Below are 17,994 nucleotides of genomic sequence, written 5' to 3' on the forward strand. Positions count from 1 at the left end.
CTTGTTACCTAATGATTTTTTATTTCTTGGCCAGAGCGACCGCAGTTCCAAAAATAGGAAAAAGGCAACGTTCCTTCTTCCTTTTGGCAAGTGAATCCACAGAATCCGAACAGTGACGTTGTGAAAGTTGCATCACAGTTGCCTTTGGTTGGTAGTGTGCTTATAGTATGTGGGTCGAAACGACGAAGAAAACAACCAGTTGAACATTTTTTGGGAACAAAACAATGCCTTGCAAAAAGAGTACTGTGACCTACGTTATCATATGCCTGTACTATCTACTAAGTGGAATTGAATACGGTAACCTTATGGATATTTTTACTGGTTTTGTTTGTGGGAATGTTGTGCATGGATCATTCATATGTGATTTTATATTTTTCGTTCAGCTGTTATTTTACCAACGCTCAACAACTACTTAAAGCAACTGGGGGCAGACAAGTTTTTTATTGGCCTTGTTATGTCTGCCTTTAGTCTTACTGGTTTGTTATCAGCTCCGTTGTATGGAAGGTTCACAGACAAAACAGGTTCAACCAAAGCAACTGTAATTTTTAGCAACTTATTTGAGATTGGAGGTAAGTAAATGTTGTAATATTTTAAAATCATGTAAGTTTGATACTTACGTTTATTTTTAGGAAACTTCATGTACTTTGCAGCAACAAGTCCTTTCATGGTACTTGGTAGTCGACTTATAGCTGGTGTTGGGTCAGGCTCTGGTTCTTCCATATTTGGTATGATTTCACGCAGTACAACAAAAGAAGATCGTACTGCAGCCTTTTCACAGTTGATGACACTTAGGCAGGTTGGCCTAATTGTGGGACCTGCATGTAATTTGTTTCTGCGCAAAATGAATTTTTACATCGGTCCATTCCATGTTTCGGCAAACACTGTACCAGGGGTATAAGGCCTCAAATTTAGTAAAATCATCCATTGCCTAATTTTTTGTACTTTGTGCAGCTATTCATGGCAGTTTTATGGTTGCTGCATCAGTTTTTAATGATATTTCTGTACACTGAGCTTCCACAAGTTACACATTTAAATGAACAGGATGACCAGAAAGATTCAGATGCATTAGTAAGACCGGCGGAAAATTCACAAACTTGGGGTGTTATTTTTAGAGGTATGTAGTTTTATTATTATTATTTAAAGAAGCACAACATTATGCTTCTTTTGCAGATTTGCTTAGGGAAGAGGTAATTGTATGTTTGTCTGTAACTTTCACTGTAATGTTTGTTCAAACTGGGATTGAAACCCTGCTTACACCACTGACATTGCAATTTTTTGATTGGGGAGAACTGCCCAACAGCATATTTTTCTGTGTCGCAGGAGTTATTGTAAGTGAAATTTTACCATTTCAACATAAACATAATTTCTCTTTCTAATTCAAATGTGTTTGCAGATAATTTTTAGCTTTGTTATTTTGATAAAGCTAAGTCGCACAGTTTCTGACCGCCAAATGCTGCGCGTTGGGCTTTGTGTTATGATTGCATTATACATTGTATTTTTGAACTTGGTCATATTTGCAGTAAAAGTTCCTGTTGGTAAGTGCATACATATGATTATTGTTGTTATGCTGGCATGTGGGTGCAAACACATTTGTTTTAAAATAGGTACCACATGGGTTTTGGTTGTTTTTTCCATTCAAAGCAGCATACTTGTGTTTGATCTCCCATTTGTATGGGTTCCACAAACTTCAATATACTCGAAAGTTACAAATGAAAGAACTCAAGGTATACTTCCTAAATCACACTTGTATTGTTACATTAATAACTACATGTGTTTGTGTTTAGCCTTCAACCAGGGTGTGCGTCTGTTAGTGATGGGTTTGGGCCAAATTTTGGGACCCCTTTGGGCAGCATCATTGCTTAATAATCTGCCAGTTATGGTTGGGGTAAATCTATCAGTAGTGTGTCTTCTGACGGTAAGGTTTAATATCAACTCCTTATATTCCAAAAATGTAATTGGCATCTTTCAGATCATGGTTTTTGTTTCTTACAAAAAACTGGACACTTCCAATCAGTTGGAAGAGGAAGTTGACGAAAGAACTCGGTTAATTAGAAGTTCAAGTGTATCAATTAATGCTTGATTATGTTTACTGTTTTTAATGTACTCATAAGTATTTTAAATAGTTTCCAATGAATTTAAAGGGTACACATTATGATTTTATCTATGTTCTTTTGTATGCATTGCAATTACGTTTCTGTACTTCAGATGTTACTTTAAATATGCAATATATAAACAATGCGTAAGTGCAACCTCACAATCCTGTTTGTATATTGTAATAAATATTTTATTTGAAAGTGGTAGTTTGTAAATTTATTTTCCCAGTCACAATATGTTAAAAACAAAATCATCTCCACAAGCATTTACTGCTCCAGCACATGCAATACATAAAAGAACAGTGATATTTAAACTCAAGTCTGTTGCATAGCTTAAGCAGTATCCCAGACCTCCCTTCACAGCTCGTCACTTCCAGAGGTACAGGTTGTGTAAGTGGTTGTTACACCGTTGACAGTCTTTGTTACCGTTTTGCACTTTTGCCTCCCACCTTTGCAACAAAATCCTAATTATACCCAATACGAAAAATATTGAGTTAGTTAAAGATCTTTACCTGATTTCATCGATGAGAAAGAGTAAGTGCCATCATTACTTGTAAACTGCATATTGTGCATGTCCCTGAAAAGACAAGCATTTTAATATTTATCAATGAGAAAAAAGGATACAACCTACCCAAACATAGAATCACCACCAAAGTCCGAGAAGAAATCATCAAAATTGAAGAAACCGGATGACCTATCCAAAAACACCTTGCATTTAAACTGCCACAATCAAATGAAATAATGAACCTTTTATGCGCCTTTTTGTGGCCACTGCTGACATCATCAAAATCTCTGAAGAAGTCATGCATATTGAAATGGGTTCTAAAGTGTTCATGAAAATTTCCAAATCCTGCCCCATGTCCAGTGGGACCAGCATTATCATTTAGTCCATCGTGACCAAATTGGTCATACTTTCTTCGTTTTTCTTTGTTTGATAAAACATCATATGCTGCAAAGTACAAGCATATAGGTCTTCATGTTATTTCTAAACACACATATTACCTTTTTGCATTTACCTTCAGCAATATCTCGAAACTTTTCTTCCGCATCATGGTCTTTATTTTTATCAGGATGGTAAATTAATGCAAGCTTTCTAAAGGCGCTTTTAATTTCCTTTTGCGTTGCCTTTCTTGCAACACCCAGTATTTCGTAGTAATCTCTTGGTTTATCGCAAATTCCTATTTCAAGACACACCAGGGAAACAAACATTAGGCAAAAAAACCTCCAAACCATTGCATCCAGTTCCAGTGGAGCGCTACAGGCGTATGGCGCAACGCATGGTTACAATGGAAATGAAAACAATGAGAACACAACGCTGACGTGTCTCTTTTTAGGGGTTTTTACCGGAATTGTAGAATTTATTTCATTTCAAAACAAATAATTGACAGATTAACTTTACGCGACGTGTCGAAAAGTCGGCTCCCTTTTTGTGATGAACAAATACTGCAACCGAAAATGTTTTGCCGTGCAAGGTTGAAACCTGATACGCCTGCAAAACAATAAACCGGAATCCACATTGTCCTCATAATTTTTTTATATCTCCATTGAACGAGAGAGACGGGTTTCTTTTTATGGAGAGGAACGCTTATTGTTTAACATTGAGACAACAGCATGAAACATACTGCTGGATTGTGTCATAATTCCTGCCTTATGCGGTGGTGAGTGATAGCTTATATATATCGACTTTTAGAACAGTATAGGCTACTTATGTCACACCACACCTTGTTTTTGTATTATCCCAAGCGTTATATAACATCATGTGACATAACCGACCAATCAGCTCTGATGTTGGAAAGCATATATCGCCTGTGCGTATCTTTTACTACATTGCTTTTGGAATCACTATTATGATCGAATCGGCCTACAATTCTTTTTTGTTTTGGAATCAACGGTATAATTGAAGCAGCTATTAAGCCGAAGGTATATATACCGTTATTGTATATCTGTGGACATATACAAATACAATATTTACCCAGAGAGACTTGCAAGGAATGATTACTATCACAGTCGCGTGAGATTCAATCAAGCATGAAGAGATCAAAGAGACTCATTAGCACATCGCGTCATTACATAACCGTTTATAGGCTATGACACGACAGTTATTGGATAGCCAACAACCACTGACAAATTTAGCGCACAGATAAGGACACTAAAATACAACCATGTCTTTACAACTACACACGTTGTGTATGAATTTCAACTACAGTTGTGAAAAATTATGACCTCCTTTGTTTAGATTCGGTCGAATATTGGCTAAAGGTATTTTAGTGTTGCTACATCCTGCATAAACGTTAATAAGCTCTGAAATGATCAGATTGCAGTAAACAATCAGTTTTTCTTATATTTAATTTTTATTATTTGCGCCAACAAAAATATTGCACGATTTGTCAGCAATATAAAAAATTACCAGAAACTAATGGAGGTAAAAAACTGCAATTAGGAGGCCTACTTCCAGTAATAGTGGATTTTCACATATGTAAGCGCAAATTGCTTGTTCTGGCACGGGCCTCTGTGATTGGATTGGGTTTTGCCAAGTTTATGAAAACTAAACCCGGCCAATATTGCGAACACACACTGTTTAAAATAAATTCTTCATGTGCAAGTTTAATTTTTAGAATAAGACTTTGGAAAAAAGTATTCAAGAGTTCTTATGCGAGCTGTTTTGCAGGGAAGGTGTCTTTTCATCTGGTTCATTCGCTTCATTAATGATGGTTGAAACCGTCTTAGCTTAATAGGAACAAGCTTTTTATACGACGTTGCAATCATGACCTGCTAGGAATGGAAGTATTAGGCCTACACGAAAAGGTCAAGTTGATTACACAAGTACTTGCCGTGAACAGAAATATTATAACCAAGTTAACTGAAGCCATCAGAGGTAACCGTTGCAATAAGGAGCCAGGCCACAACGATCCCAAAATTTGACCAAGTCTCCCTATATACATCCTGATACCTTTATTAATTACAGTTAGTATCAAGGTCGGAAATTAATGATAAGCTTTGGTACAAATGTCACTAAAAGCAAATACAACCTTGACTTTTGGCACTTTCGGAGGTACAGGTTGTGAAAGTGGCTGTTGCCCCGTTGACAGTCTTTGTTACCGTTTTGCACTTTTGCCTCCCACCTTTGCAACAAAATCTTAATTATGCCCAATACGAAAAACATTGACTTAATTGAAGCTCTTTACCAGATTTCATCGACGAGAAAGAGTAAGTGCCATCATTGCATGTGAACTGCATATTGTGCATGTCCCTGAAAATATTAGCATTTTAATATTTGTCAATGAGGTAAAAGGATACAACCTACCCAAACATAGAATCGTCCGAGAAGAAATCATCAAAATTGAAGAAACCAGCTGACCTATCCAAAAACACTTTGCCTTTAAACTGCAACAATCAAATGAAATAATGAACCTTTTATGCGCCTTTCTGTGGCCACTGCTGACATCATCAAAATCTCTGAAGAAATCATGCATATTGAAATGTGTTCTAAAGTGTTCATGAAAATTTCCAAATCCTGCCCCATTTCCAGTGGGACCAGCATTATCATTTAGTCCATCACGACCAAATTGGTCATACTTTCTTCGTTTTTCTTTGTTTGATAAAACATCATATGCTGCAAAGTACAAGCATATAGGTCTTCATGTTATTTCTAAACACACATATTACCTTTTTGCAATTACCTTCAGCAATATCTCGAAACTTTTCTTCCGCATTAGGGTCTTTATTTTTGTCAGGATGGTAAATTAATGCAAGCTTTCTAAAGGCGCTTTTAATTTCCTTTTGCGTTGCCTTTCTTGCAACACCCAGTATTTCGTAGTAATGTCTTGGTTTATCGCAAATTCCTATTTCAAGACACACCAGGGAAACAAACATCAGGCAAAAAAACCTCCAAACCATTGCGTCCAGTTCCAGTTGAGCGCTACAGGCGTATGGCGCAACGCATGGTTACAATGGAAATGAAAACAATGAGAACACAACGCTGACGTGTCTCTTTTTAGGGTTTTTCACCGGAATTGTAGAATTTATTTCTTTTCGAAACAAATAATTGACAGATTAACTTTACGTGACGTGTCGAAAAGTCGGTTCCCTTTTTCTGATGAACCACAAATACTGCAACCGAAAATGTTTTGCCGATCATGGCTGAAACATGATATACGCCAGTAAAACAATAAATCAGAATCCACATTGTACTTATAATTTTTTCCATATTCTTGTGAAACGAAACACGTTTTAGACTTGGAGAGAGGTTTCTTACAACGGAGAGGAGCGCTTGTTTCACAATAAGACAACAGCATGAAACATACTGCTAGGTTGTATTATAAATTCTTGGCTTGTGCAGTGGTAATTAAGTAGCAGCCTATATCGACTTTTACAACAGTGTTAACCGAACAAAGCCTTTTTGGATCCAAACCGGGCCAACTTCAGAAAGCCAAGAATACGAACTTGCAACACAGTGTGGTTCTATTGTTATAAGCATTGGTAATGTAAAATAGGCCGTGTCCATGCAATGATTGCATAAGGAATGACATGGCAAAGGTCACAACTTGCATATTCGTGCAAATGCAACACCAATAGGCCTAGGTGTCAGATTGTAAATTCGGTGCCTAAACGACCCGAAAATCTTTACTATTGTTTGTATCCAGTTGATCTGTATCCCAACTATTTTGAGGTGTTCGAATTTTGGACAGGGAAGCCACATAGTAATGTGCTGTCAAGAAACCGAATAGTAGACATACCTACCTATGTTTCAACATTCGAATATAGGCATCGACTGCGAATATTGACAGCACATGCTGCGTGCAATCTGCTCAACTGAACTTAAAATCTTACATTATCGTCGTTAAAAATTCCGCTCGGACAGTTAATGGATAGCAAACAACCACTGACGAATTAAAGCGCACGGATAAGGACAATAAAATACAAATACGTCTTAACAAATATACACGTTGCGTATGAAAACTACAATTGTGAAATTGTTCCGATTCGGTCGAATATTGGCTGCTGCAGGTATTTTTGTGTTGATTGGCCCCAATCCTGAATCAGTTTTTATTATTTGCACCAATAAAAATATTGCACGATATGTTAGCAATGTAAAAAATTACTGAATACTGATGAGGGTAAAAAATTCAAATTAATACTTCGGCAGGAAAAGTGGATTTTTACACATGTGTAAGCGCAAATTGCTTGTTCTGGCACAGGCCTGAGATAGGAAGTATCATAAAAACTAAACCCTGCCAGTATTGCGGACACACATCGTTTAAAATAAATGCTTCATATGCAAGTCTAATTTTCAGAATCAGACTTTGGAAAATAGTATTCAAGAGTTTATATGCGAGCTATTTTGCAGTAGAGGTGTCTTTTCATCTGGTTCATTCGCTCCATTAGTGATAGTTGAAACCGTATCAATAGGAACAAGTCTTTTGTACGACGCTGCAATCATGACCTGTTAGGAATAAAAGTATTACACAAAAAGTTCAAGTTGATTACACAAGTACTTGCCGTTAACAGCAATATTAGAACCAAGTTAACTGAAGCCATCAGAGGTAACCGTTGCAACAAGGAGCCAGACCAAAGAGGTCCCAAAATTTGACCAAGCCGCATTACAAGCATCCTGATGCCTTGGTTAAATGCTGTTTATACAGAAGTCGGGATTAATTGATAAGCTTTAGAATAAATGTAACTAGAAGCAAAATACAACCTTGACTTTTGGCACTGGTTATTTTTGAAAAAAGAGATGCCTGTGGAACCCAAATGAACGGCAAATCAAAAATATACACTGCAGTGTGAATGATAAAAAGTGCAAACAACAAATGATACTCTGAAATGATAAAACATTCAATGAACAGTCAATAATTTTGTCATAAATAAAACAACCAACCTAAAAGATTTTTGGAAGCAAATGTGATGTAAACCAAGAAGTAAATGCTAAGTAAACACATGATAATCGAGCCAATGAGCAAAAGGAATCTGTCAGACAACCTTTTGCTAAGAAGACCGACAGTGATGAAGCTTACAATCACCTGTTAACATATAAAAATGCAACGAAGCATTCTGGAATTATGTACATTGCTGCCACATGTATGTCAAACAAACGACAATTCATCACATGCAGAAACTAAACAAACAAATATGAGTTGTTGTACAAACAAATGCATGGATTTGGAACAATGTCGTTTTGTGAAATGGTTTAAAGCCCTTCTGCTACTTACCACTGCACCGATGGCACTGAAGAAAATGCTGTTTGCTGATTCCTTCCAATCAAACAACTGAAGAGTCAAAGGGGTTAGTAAGGTTTCTCCACTGGTTTGCAAAAACATTAACACAAAGTTAATGAACAGGCAAACAATAACTTCTTCACGAAACAGATCTAACAAAAATAAAGCAAGCATTAAATTTTGCCAACATGAAAATGTTGCTATGATTATATTACCTTTGTACACCAATTTCCAAAAACTCTTGGACTCTTTTACCACAACATCTGACTTTTCAAAATCACAATTTCGTTCATTATCCATTCCATTTTCTGCAGCTTCATTATTGATGTTTTCATTGTGATTGTCATATCCACTTTCTTCCTTTACTGCTGCAGTTGTGGGGAGCTCAAAGTATCCCACAGCCATCACAATTAAATGGAAAGTCCACACAATTGCCATGAAAAACTAATTTGCGCAATTTATCAGAGAAATGCAAATAAAAAAATTTATTTGTTTTGTTCCTACCCCAGGAATCCTTAAAGCATCAATATTCAAACTCCCGATGTGAAAACCAGCATCTTTCAAGAAAAGATTAAATGCAGGACCTATCAAAAGACCAAATTGCCGAAGTGACATCAGTAAAGAAAATGCTGCAGTTCTTTGTTTATGGGTGGTGCTGCGTGAAATCATTCCTAATATAGATGAACCTGACCCAGATCCTATACCGGCAAGGAATCGACTAAAAAGGACCACTGTAGGGGTTTTGGCAACAAAGTAGAGAACATTGCCTGAAAACAAAAATTTTTAATTTTAAAGCTGTATAAAGCATGTAAATAATAATTACCTGCTATTTCAAATAGGTTGCTTATCATAACAGCTGCTTTGGATGAGGCAGTTTTATCTGTTAACCTTCCATAAATGGGGGCTGAAATTAATCCACCAACACTATAGGCAGACATAACAAGTCCAATAAAGAACTGTTCTGCATTCATTTGTATCAAGTACAAATTCAGCGTTGGTAAAATTACAGCTGAAAAATTAAATATTGGTTTATAGAACAGCGTTCATCCGAAAAGGTTACAAAGAACCTTGAAGTTTTGTTAAACAGTCATGGGCATTATTTTTAAATTAGGGGTTTTATCCAGCTTAAAATACTTTCAATTGTCTATTCCATGAAAATTACATAAAATAGGTAAATCTGAACAATTTAGGCAAGTGAAACACAAGCTTTTTTGGGTGCACATATTGTTAAACTGCCATCTAAAAAAACTACAAGGGTTCAATGATGCTGAAAAGTTTTGCCAAAGCGAAACATATATTAAAACAACAAATAAGTTAATTAAATATAGCAATAAAATATTTTGGTCCTTTTAAAATAAAAAAAAACTTACCATATTCGACACCACTAAAAAAGAAATACAAACACACAGCAATCAACGTTGATATATTTTTTCCTTTCATACTTTATGTGCTCAAAGTACTAAAAACACCAAAGCAATATACCACAATTCTAACACATCAATTCCATCCTATGACACAATTTCTGCACAAAAAAATGAGTATCTGTCTTGTTCATGGTTAATCTTTTGTGCAATTTTACTTGTTTTTAGGCTTGGCACAAAATATTCTGATGTACACTCTTGACTGCAAGAAATTACAGGCCAGCGTATGGTCCAGCCTGGAAAAGACCATAAATAAAGTTGTCAAATTCAGCATTTAATTACACTACAGTCAAAACTTTTGATATCGGTACCAAGTACAAGCTAAGATTTAACAAGTTTACAAAATTTTATACAGATTTATTTCCTGTTTTAAAGCTTTGCCACATTCAGGTGCTTCTACTATGTACTCAATGTGCATTTGCACCAACACATTTGTCCTGACCCCTCCCCACCTTGGGCTTACATGTTGTATCAGCCGTTTTGTTTGGAAAGCATTATTTCAACTTCTTAATCTACGAAAAATCATATTCTCGCCTTACTCAGTTTCAACATCAACTTTCATAAGGAACAATGAACGCTACCTCGCACTTTCGTCAAAATAGGATCTCGTTGTACGTTCATTGTATTGCTAGAAGGTCCAGAGTGAGACATGATTTGCCGATCGAGTATGATGGGGGTAGGTGAGAACGAGGCGTCTTACGTGCTTTTGCATGTATATGTATATCCCCTTATATGCAATTATGTGCTTCTATATACACATATGTGCAAAGATATGCCGCTGTGTAAAGCTATGTGCGACTTTCTTGATCTATGTGCAACTAAAGAGTCTAGGCCACTGAAATTTTTGAAACTTAATACTAAACATTGGTAGATAGCTTTAACTGCATGCTCAATTCATTTAATTCGCTTAGCGTTCATTGCGCAAGCACCAGCAAATGCGACGACAGTTGAACGGGTTTTGTAGTTCACATATGCCACCGCTGCGTATGTCACATTGCGTGCTATTTGCGCAAAAATGCTATTTGCCTTAATAAGTTAAAGTGATATCTCCGTTGTCTTGTGCACGTCACCAGAAACAAACAATTGTCGTTTCGTAAACGTATCGGAAGAAACTGTAAATTCTGACATAATGCAAAACCTGAGTTTTTTCGAAACAGGACAAAAACAATGAAAGCATTTTACTCGCGGAGTCGCAGTTAGCAAACTGATACTTAGGAAGCGTTTAATCCAATGTACGCTTCAAAAAATGGCAAAAATTCTAGTTATGACATCAACTGCAGAAAGGAGATTTTGTTTTTTTTTGCAAACCTGCACGTCCAGACAACGCGTCATCCGCCTGAACATCAAATTTACTTTCCTATCGTTGGTTGATAGAACATCAGTTTTTTAGTTGCGGTTATTCCAAACTCTTTTGGACGCGGACCCACGATCATTTGTGAATCTGTCAAATGTGATTTGCGAATAACGATTGGCGTAACGCGTTTAAATAACGATATAACGATAAACAATGACGATGTACTTGTAATATTTGCAATGGAACATATACCGCCATAATTTTTATTACTTATCTGATTCGGCTATTTTTAATGCAATATACCATTTTAAATAGCAGTAGGAACAGTCATCCACTAGTGGTAATAGTGGACATTAGGTAGCAATAGAATGGCCACGTGGTTGCGCTACAAAAATATGTTTTTCCCTCTTTACTCTATTATAAATACGCCAGCGTGCACGCAGCTTAATGCCACTGTGAAAAACTCTGCGTTAAATTCTATCACGTTGCAAACCACTGATAATAATTATTTTTTGGATTATACTGTTTGCTAGTGAATCATGAGTGACAGTTTGGAGAAACAATTCGCGCTATAGCGCTGTACGCATTTGGCTGCCAATATACACGCATACGTTTGCACTATCAGCCATGCCAGATTTCGGAAACCAAGTACAACAATGCACAATCCAATTTTTGCACTACCAATGAAAAAATGTTGACGTGGGAAACCTTACCTCCCTGTAATTATGGCGAAGAGCAGACAAAATGCAGCATCTATTTAGACCTTCCCCCTCATGTTTATTCCGGAATATTAAGGTTTTCCTCACGGTTAAGCCTGAACATGCGTGGAACAGTAGTATCACGAGAAGAAAGATAAATATCAGAAACTATCGCAGTTGATACAAGTTGGCGGTTTTTGAAGACGTAGCATTTTTCATAAAACAGTGATTTAAATAGCACCCAATAAATCTTTAGAGTACATGTTTTTGGCACGCTAGGACAATTGACTCAGTCTAAAAAAAATTATTGCATTGAAATTATATGTTCAACTTGATGAAGTGAAGAATGAAATTTGTGCATTGTTGTTCTCAGTGACACAGAGTCGTACGTAGTGGAAAGGGGTTTGCTCGCATACTTCCTCACTGCAGCATATAGATGCGTGCGACTTCACAAATGTGCACGTAGCTACAGAAGCACATTTTAAAATTAGAACGACCATGTACCAAGGAGTACCCAATGTGCAATTGGGAATTCCCCAAATGGAATACATTCAAAAAGTGTTTCGCAAAAAATATTTATAACTTTATTTTTGTTAGGTGTTCTACTTATACGTCACTGATTTCGTTCTTGTTTGTGTATATTTTTTTCAGTGTAACGAACAAAACAAATTGTAGTATCCTATTATCAATAAATTTATTTCTTAAAACTTTTTGAACAGAAATGGCAATTTTGTTTTGAGAACCATGCTTCCAGTGTTTTTTCATCAACGAGAAATCATGTTTAACACACTTACGTAGACAACCCGGGTGACACGAACGTGGATGTTTTGGAAAGGAAAAAGGCATGTCCTTTTTTCTCGTCACTCTCTCTCTCACGCACATTCATGCGGTGGAGTTCTTTGGCGGCAACTTGCAGGTTGTGGCGTCTGAGTTGGTGTTTTGCCATTAATAATGTTGAATTTGTTATATAAATTTCAAATTACTGAGATTTTGAAACACAGGTTAGAAAATAGCACTTACAACTACCATTTAAAACCTTTGTGAATGCATTTTCTTTTCCAAACCACTTCATTGATTCTTTAAAACCGCAATATATCAAAACAGCTGTAAACATTAACACTAGATTTTCAATTCAACATCATTAATGGCAAAACACCAACTCAGACGCCACAACCTGCAAGTTGCCGCCAAAGAACTGTGCGTGAGAGAGAGAGTGACGAGAAAAAAGGACATGCCTTTTTCCTTTCCAAAACATCCACTTTCGTGTCACCCGGGTTGTCTACGTAAGTGTGTTAAACAGAAATCATTAATACTACAATAGTATACTCTGATATGATCATCTTTAACAAGCGCTAATTTTTTTTTTCCAATACAACCGTTGAATTTAGGTACCTGGGTAGGGTTGAAGCCACCGTGTCAAGATGAATATACGCAATTCTCAGGTAAATATGAGATTAATGAGAAGAGTAGAAAAATGATTTTATCATAAAACTGTAGTTATTTGTTAGTTAAATCCTAAAAGTATAGCTATAGTTGTTAGAAAACTTCATGCCTTATATGTGTTTAACAGCCTGCAGACTTGATGAACATGCAGCACTGTAACATGCTGTGTCTGCCTGAAAACTATTTGATGAAGTACTACTTTTACCATGGATTGTCATGGCCCCAACTTTCGTATGTTGCTGAAGACAGCAAAGGAAATATTGTTGGGTATGTGTTAGCCAAAATGGAAGAAGACCCTGATGAAGCCACCCATGGACACATTACATCCCTTGTTGGTTTATGTTGATGCTTTTGCTGTGTTTTGTTAGTTTAGGCTGATTTTGTAATATGATACATTTTAATAATATGTTTGTTTGGTGAATTTTCATATACATGTGGTATATTTGGTTTAGTGAATTAGATTATATTTTTTCACCTATAAATTGAATTTATATATGTACATTTATCCTTTGATGATGATCCTGTATTTACTCACAAGGGTAGGAATCAACACACATATAAAATATATTTGCAGGCAGTTAAACGCACCCACCGAAGACTTGGTCTTGCAAGAAAGCTAATGGATCACGCTTCAAGAGCAATGGTTGAATGCTTCAAAGCAAAGTACAAATTGTTCAGTATCTCTTTTGTCTGGGTCACAGGGGGAAATGGTGTCATAAAAGTTTAACTAAACAATTGCACAATAAGGGCACTTTTATAAATAATTGGTGCGATGATACATATTTGAAATAATTTTGAAAGCTTTAGCAATAAGTCAAGATTGTTGTTTTAAATATTTATTGTTTTGTATTATCCTTCCATGGGCAGAAAAAATTATTGTGACATTTAGATCTTCAAAAAAACAGATTGACAAATAGAGATCTGTTCTTTGGCCCAAAACGTTTCAGAAACCCTTCCTAAATGCTTTAAGCACTGAACTTAACAATAATTTTAGGTATGTGTCACTTCATGTACGAGTGAGCAATCGTGCAGCACTGCGACTATATGCTGACACCTTAAAGTTTGAGCAAAGCGAGGTGGAAGCAAAGTATTATGCTGATGGTGAAGATGCATATGCCATGAAAAGAGATTTAACCAAGCTTCTGAGCGAGGTAAAATATTTAAATAATCACCAGCAAGCTTTATTTGAATTGCTCGATGTAAAGTGTTTTTTTTTATAAAACCCAAAGCTTAGTATGAGTTTTATCATTTTTAGATTTAATTTTACATTGTGCCAATAATATTTTTTAAAAATCATCCATAAAATAATTTTTCCAGCTACCTACGCCAAGAAAACTTTATATTCCATTTCGTGAAAAAAATTCAAGCAACACAAAGGAAACAGAATCAGTTGACGACGAAGAAGATATTTATTCTGCTGGTGATGGTTCAAATGGAACTACCATCACTGAAGTTGATAACTCAGAGTCATCGGTGGAAGTTTTAGCTGAAGACAATTTAACAAAGGCCATGGAGACTGCATCTCTAAGTTAATGAACTTGCTATTTTCGTGGGCTTTTTTTCTTAAATTTAAGGTAATCCCAGTCCAAGCCATTGCTGTATTTTTATATTAGCGTTTATGAAACTACACATGGGCAGCGTTTAAAGTGAATACATAAAACATGTACACGTATTTAGTTTATAAACGGTAAACCTTATCCTGGTCGACGTTGCCATATTTTATGTACTTTCCATCATTGGGCCAGGTCCTTATATTATTATCATAACCGTAATTAGATCGCCGCCAATTGTGGGACATTTGCTTTACGTTATGAAACACAGTGTTTTTGCTTTTGGCTGCATCACACTTTGGATGTCTATGTGTGTTGCACGGCGATAAACAAAGCCTTAACTTATCCAACAAATGCCCTGGCCAGAAAGCATTCGGAATTGCATGCTCCCTCCACAAAACTGGCTCCATCGAGCTGAAAATACAAACCTGTTTGAAAATACAGTGTTTCAATTTATCAAAGAATATAGGTTAGATACCTGGTAATTTTTTCATATTCTTCGAATGTCAGCCAGCAATCCACTTTTCTGCTTATAGTGGCTCGTCCAGTTGAAAGGTTCATTTGGTGTCTGTATGCCATAAACAGTTCAAAGCACATAAAAATACAACAAAAGAACAGTATATGGCAGCAGATACATACAGCATGATAAATAAAAATACAAAAAAAATACTGAAAAATATACTAAAAAATCTGAATAAATAATATTGGTACCTCTCTGGCGCAACATCTCTTAGTCTAGGAAAGATTACTACATTTGGTTCATTTGGTGTTTTCCTGCCACTGCTGTGGCTTTCACTAACAGTAGATGGTGATGCTTTGCGTTTCTGTAAAATGAATTTCCCTGCAGTTAGGGTATGGATGGTTTATTAAAGCATTGCTGATACATCACAGAATTATGCTTGAAATATTTTAACAAGGGCGCTGTGGTGAACTAGGGGGGCCAACAGTCATGTGCAACATGGTGGTTTATGTCTATTTAGTCCTGTGCCACACTGGGTTCCAGTATTTCATTGTATGCAATGTTGTTTTGGGGATGATTTTTTAAATCTCGCAAGTCTTTCAGTGTTTACTTAACTAACATTCATGCTAACCTTAACTTGAAGCAGCTGCTGAGACACTGTGTGAAACTTGGGCAAAGTTATTTTATTTTCTAAACAATGTTCTGATTGTAACTGTTCGGTTGCTGCTGAGCATTTTAATCCAATGCCTGAATAAGCAGTAGATTCAGTTGAATTGCTCTCATCTTCAATACTTGAAGAATCTTTGGTGTTACTAAAACTGCCTGACTCGCCAAATATGGAACTGCTTGTAAGAGTGTCTGAGCTTTCCCTCTGTGAATTTCTGTTTGAACTAGTAAGAGTGGATGAGGACTGATGACCTATATCCATTTGCTCTGAAATGCCACTTTCCAAAGACAAATTACTTTCTGTATCGAAAAGTGCAAAGCTGTCTTCAGAGTCTTTTGATGTTTTTCTGTGTGCTTTGTACAAAGACATCTACGAGAGCAGTAAAGTGTTATATCTGGCAAAAGTATGTTTCTGTACATAAAACCACCCAAATGAGCTAAAAATGTAGTCAATGTATTTTTTACATTGACAAATATATGTCAGTCAATTTAAGTTGAATTTAATTGTGCCAGAAGGACAGATTATTAAAATATAAGAACAAATATTCATTTCTCAACAAAAAATTAGATTCCAACACAAAACATTGGGCACCAAGCTTTAGTCAATCATTGATATTATATGGTAATTGTTGTTTACAAACCTTCCGCCTCAAATTTGACCTGTGTTGTGCTTTCCAGAAATCTTTTGGTAAACAGTTGCCAGGTTGTCGAATACTGGTTGTCAGGGTTGAGATTCTTGGCAAATCCCCGGGAATAAGTAATGCTTTCCTTAACAATGCTTCATTCAATACCAGCCCCTTTTCTTCACACAAACGCAGGGCTGTTTGATATTCTTGCAGTCTGTAAAATATGTCTGTTTGCACGGAAACAAAAGCAGTTACACAAATGTTACAAACACATATATATATAACTATACCTGACTTTTTGCCGGTCTACTTTAGGATCTGGGTCTGTCAGAGTCTCTTTGTTGGAAGAAATCTCCTGAGAAAAGTTTGGTAACGCATCATGAAAAATGCAATAGTTCAACAAAACTTACTGCGGCTTTTTCTTCAGAAATGGATGGGACTTGACTTGATTGTTGGTGATTGCTAAAGCAGTATAAGTAATTAGTTCATTCCATCACAAAACATGGTTGATTAAGTTCAATTACCGGTTAAGTAATACGTCTAGTACATGGTACAAGGAAAGATGGCTGTTGGTTGAAAAATAGTCATAAATATCATCAGCTTCTGACTTGATGATTGTGTCCATTTGCACCAACTTAAAAATATAGTTAAACTCAAAAATACCATGCTACAAATTCCAACTTACTGTGTTAAGACCATCTCTGAACACATCAATAGAAGTATTGTTGGTAAAGTCTACGGAAGGAAAAACATCTTCCATCGAAATGTGATGGTCTTTCATACACTGACATACTTTTTTTAATGAGATTTTGATATTTATAGGTATGTATCTCAAATTCCTTTGAGAAGTGGAGGTTGGTGTCTAAGAACATATACAACAGGTAATCGCAAACCATCACCAAAAATTTTATTTACTTACATGAATACTTTTGTTTCGTTCTTTAATTTTAAAATGCCGATTCAACACAGATTCCTCTAAGGCAGTTTTTTCGGGTTTACGCTCAAGCCAGGATGCATTTAATCCAAGGTGGTCCAAATCACTGCGTAACTTTTTTCTCTGTTCCACCCAGGATTTGTGATCATTTATCTCAGAAGTAAAAGGTGAAGCCACGTTGGTTTCTTGTTTTTTCAATGTCGGCTGGTGTTTGGCATAATATGAGGGGAGTGTTATATCCGAGTCAGGAGTTTGAATTGTTGGTTCAACTTTCCTGTGTTCATCAAAGGGGTTGGTATCAACCAAATGGACTTTTCGTACATGTTTTCGAGGGCCAAACACTTTGCAGGAGGTTCGGTGGAAGTGACTTGTATACAGGTCACGGCATTTAAATTTCTGTAATTGAATATTAACCGGCAGCAAGGCATCTTCATAACTTTCAAACAAGTCTTTTACTCCAACAGCAAAGCTCTCATTGGGTTCATCAGATTGTGCAGGTGGCATATTGTATATTATTCCTAATATTTTTGGAATTTCCTTATTAGTTGGGATGCATAATCATATGGCACAATGAATCACATTTTTTGCATTACA

At 36.2% G+C, this 17,994-nt stretch overlaps 6 protein-coding genes across 7 annotated transcripts; 2 read left to right on the forward strand and 4 right to left on the reverse strand.

The window, feature by feature from the left end:
- The first annotated feature begins 122 nt into the window (after positions 1-122).
- On the forward strand, positions 123-2,279 carry LOC145902129 (major facilitator superfamily domain-containing protein 8-like). Of its 2 annotated transcripts, none has more exons than XM_082989996.1 (9): positions 123-297; positions 384-569; positions 630-892; positions 952-1,114; positions 1,171-1,328; positions 1,394-1,535; positions 1,605-1,724; positions 1,785-1,915; positions 1,970-2,279. In XM_082989996.1, exons 1-9 carry the CDS (start codon positions 225-227, stop codon positions 2,078-2,080), a joined length of 1,347 nt encoding a protein of 448 aa, XP_082846122.1. In that variant the 5' UTR covers positions 123-224; the 3' UTR covers positions 2,081-2,279. The 2 variants fall into 2 exon arrangements, with proteins under 2 accessions (XP_082846122.1, XP_082846123.1); XM_082989997.1 differs by having other exon boundaries at positions 630-796.
- Positions 2,280-2,297: 18 nt separating this feature from the next.
- On the reverse strand, positions 2,298-3,375 carry LOC145902130 (dnaJ homolog subfamily B member 9-like). The gene is made up of 5 exons (XM_082989998.1): positions 3,110-3,375; positions 2,841-3,042; positions 2,725-2,787; positions 2,606-2,670; positions 2,298-2,542 (listed from the first exon to the last, which is right to left on the reverse strand). The coding sequence occupies exons 1-5, from the start codon at positions 3,324-3,326 to the stop codon at positions 2,451-2,453; spliced, it is 639 nt and encodes a 212-aa protein (XP_082846124.1). The 5' UTR covers positions 3,327-3,375; the 3' UTR covers positions 2,298-2,450.
- Positions 3,376-4,731: 1,356 nt separating this feature from the next.
- On the reverse strand, positions 4,732-5,966 carry LOC145902782 (dnaJ homolog subfamily B member 9-like). Its single transcript, XM_082990882.1, has 7 exons — positions 5,774-5,966; positions 5,505-5,706; positions 5,398-5,451; positions 5,279-5,343; positions 5,123-5,215; positions 4,921-5,043; positions 4,732-4,820 (listed from the first exon to the last, which is right to left on the reverse strand). The coding sequence occupies exons 1-7, from the start codon at positions 5,964-5,966 to the stop codon at positions 4,732-4,734; spliced, it is 819 nt and encodes a 272-aa protein (XP_082847008.1).
- Positions 5,967-7,095: 1,129 nt separating this feature from the next.
- On the reverse strand, positions 7,096-10,318 carry LOC145902527 (major facilitator superfamily domain-containing protein 8-like). The gene is made up of 10 exons (XM_082990536.1): positions 9,888-10,318; positions 9,679-9,830; positions 9,132-9,317; positions 8,813-9,075; positions 8,524-8,752; positions 8,303-8,460; positions 7,972-8,113; positions 7,792-7,911; positions 7,593-7,723; positions 7,096-7,536 (listed from the first exon to the last, which is right to left on the reverse strand). Exons 2-10 carry the CDS (start codon positions 9,746-9,748, stop codon positions 7,411-7,413), a joined length of 1,425 nt encoding a protein of 474 aa, XP_082846662.1. The 5' UTR covers positions 9,749-9,830; positions 9,888-10,318; the 3' UTR covers positions 7,096-7,410.
- Positions 10,319-13,001: 2,683 nt separating this feature from the next.
- Positions 13,002-14,845, forward strand: LOC145903936 (N-alpha-acetyltransferase daf-31-like). The gene is made up of 5 exons (XM_082992128.1): positions 13,002-13,163; positions 13,292-13,495; positions 13,739-13,827; positions 14,159-14,315; positions 14,482-14,845. Exons 1-5 carry the CDS (start codon positions 13,143-13,145, stop codon positions 14,695-14,697), a joined length of 687 nt encoding a protein of 228 aa, XP_082848254.1. The 5' UTR covers positions 13,002-13,142; the 3' UTR covers positions 14,698-14,845.
- LOC145903935 (uncharacterized) lies at positions 14,709-17,919 on the reverse strand. Its single transcript, XM_082992126.1, has 9 exons — positions 17,386-17,919; positions 17,152-17,328; positions 16,991-17,100; positions 16,877-16,928; positions 16,757-16,821; positions 16,482-16,680; positions 15,426-15,538; positions 15,193-15,282; positions 14,709-15,128 (listed from the first exon to the last, which is right to left on the reverse strand). The coding sequence occupies exons 1-9, from the start codon at positions 17,902-17,904 to the stop codon at positions 14,843-14,845; spliced, it is 1,611 nt and encodes a 536-aa protein (XP_082848252.1). The 5' UTR covers positions 17,905-17,919; the 3' UTR covers positions 14,709-14,842.
- Between the last annotated feature and the right edge of the window lie 75 nt (positions 17,920-17,994).

The sequence above is a fragment of the Ascidia mentula genome, chromosome 5, assembly GCF_947561715.1.
Source record: "Ascidia mentula chromosome 5, kaAscMent1.1, whole genome shotgun sequence".
NCBI classification, from domain to species: domain Eukaryota; kingdom Metazoa; phylum Chordata; class Ascidiacea; order Phlebobranchia; family Ascidiidae; genus Ascidia; species Ascidia mentula.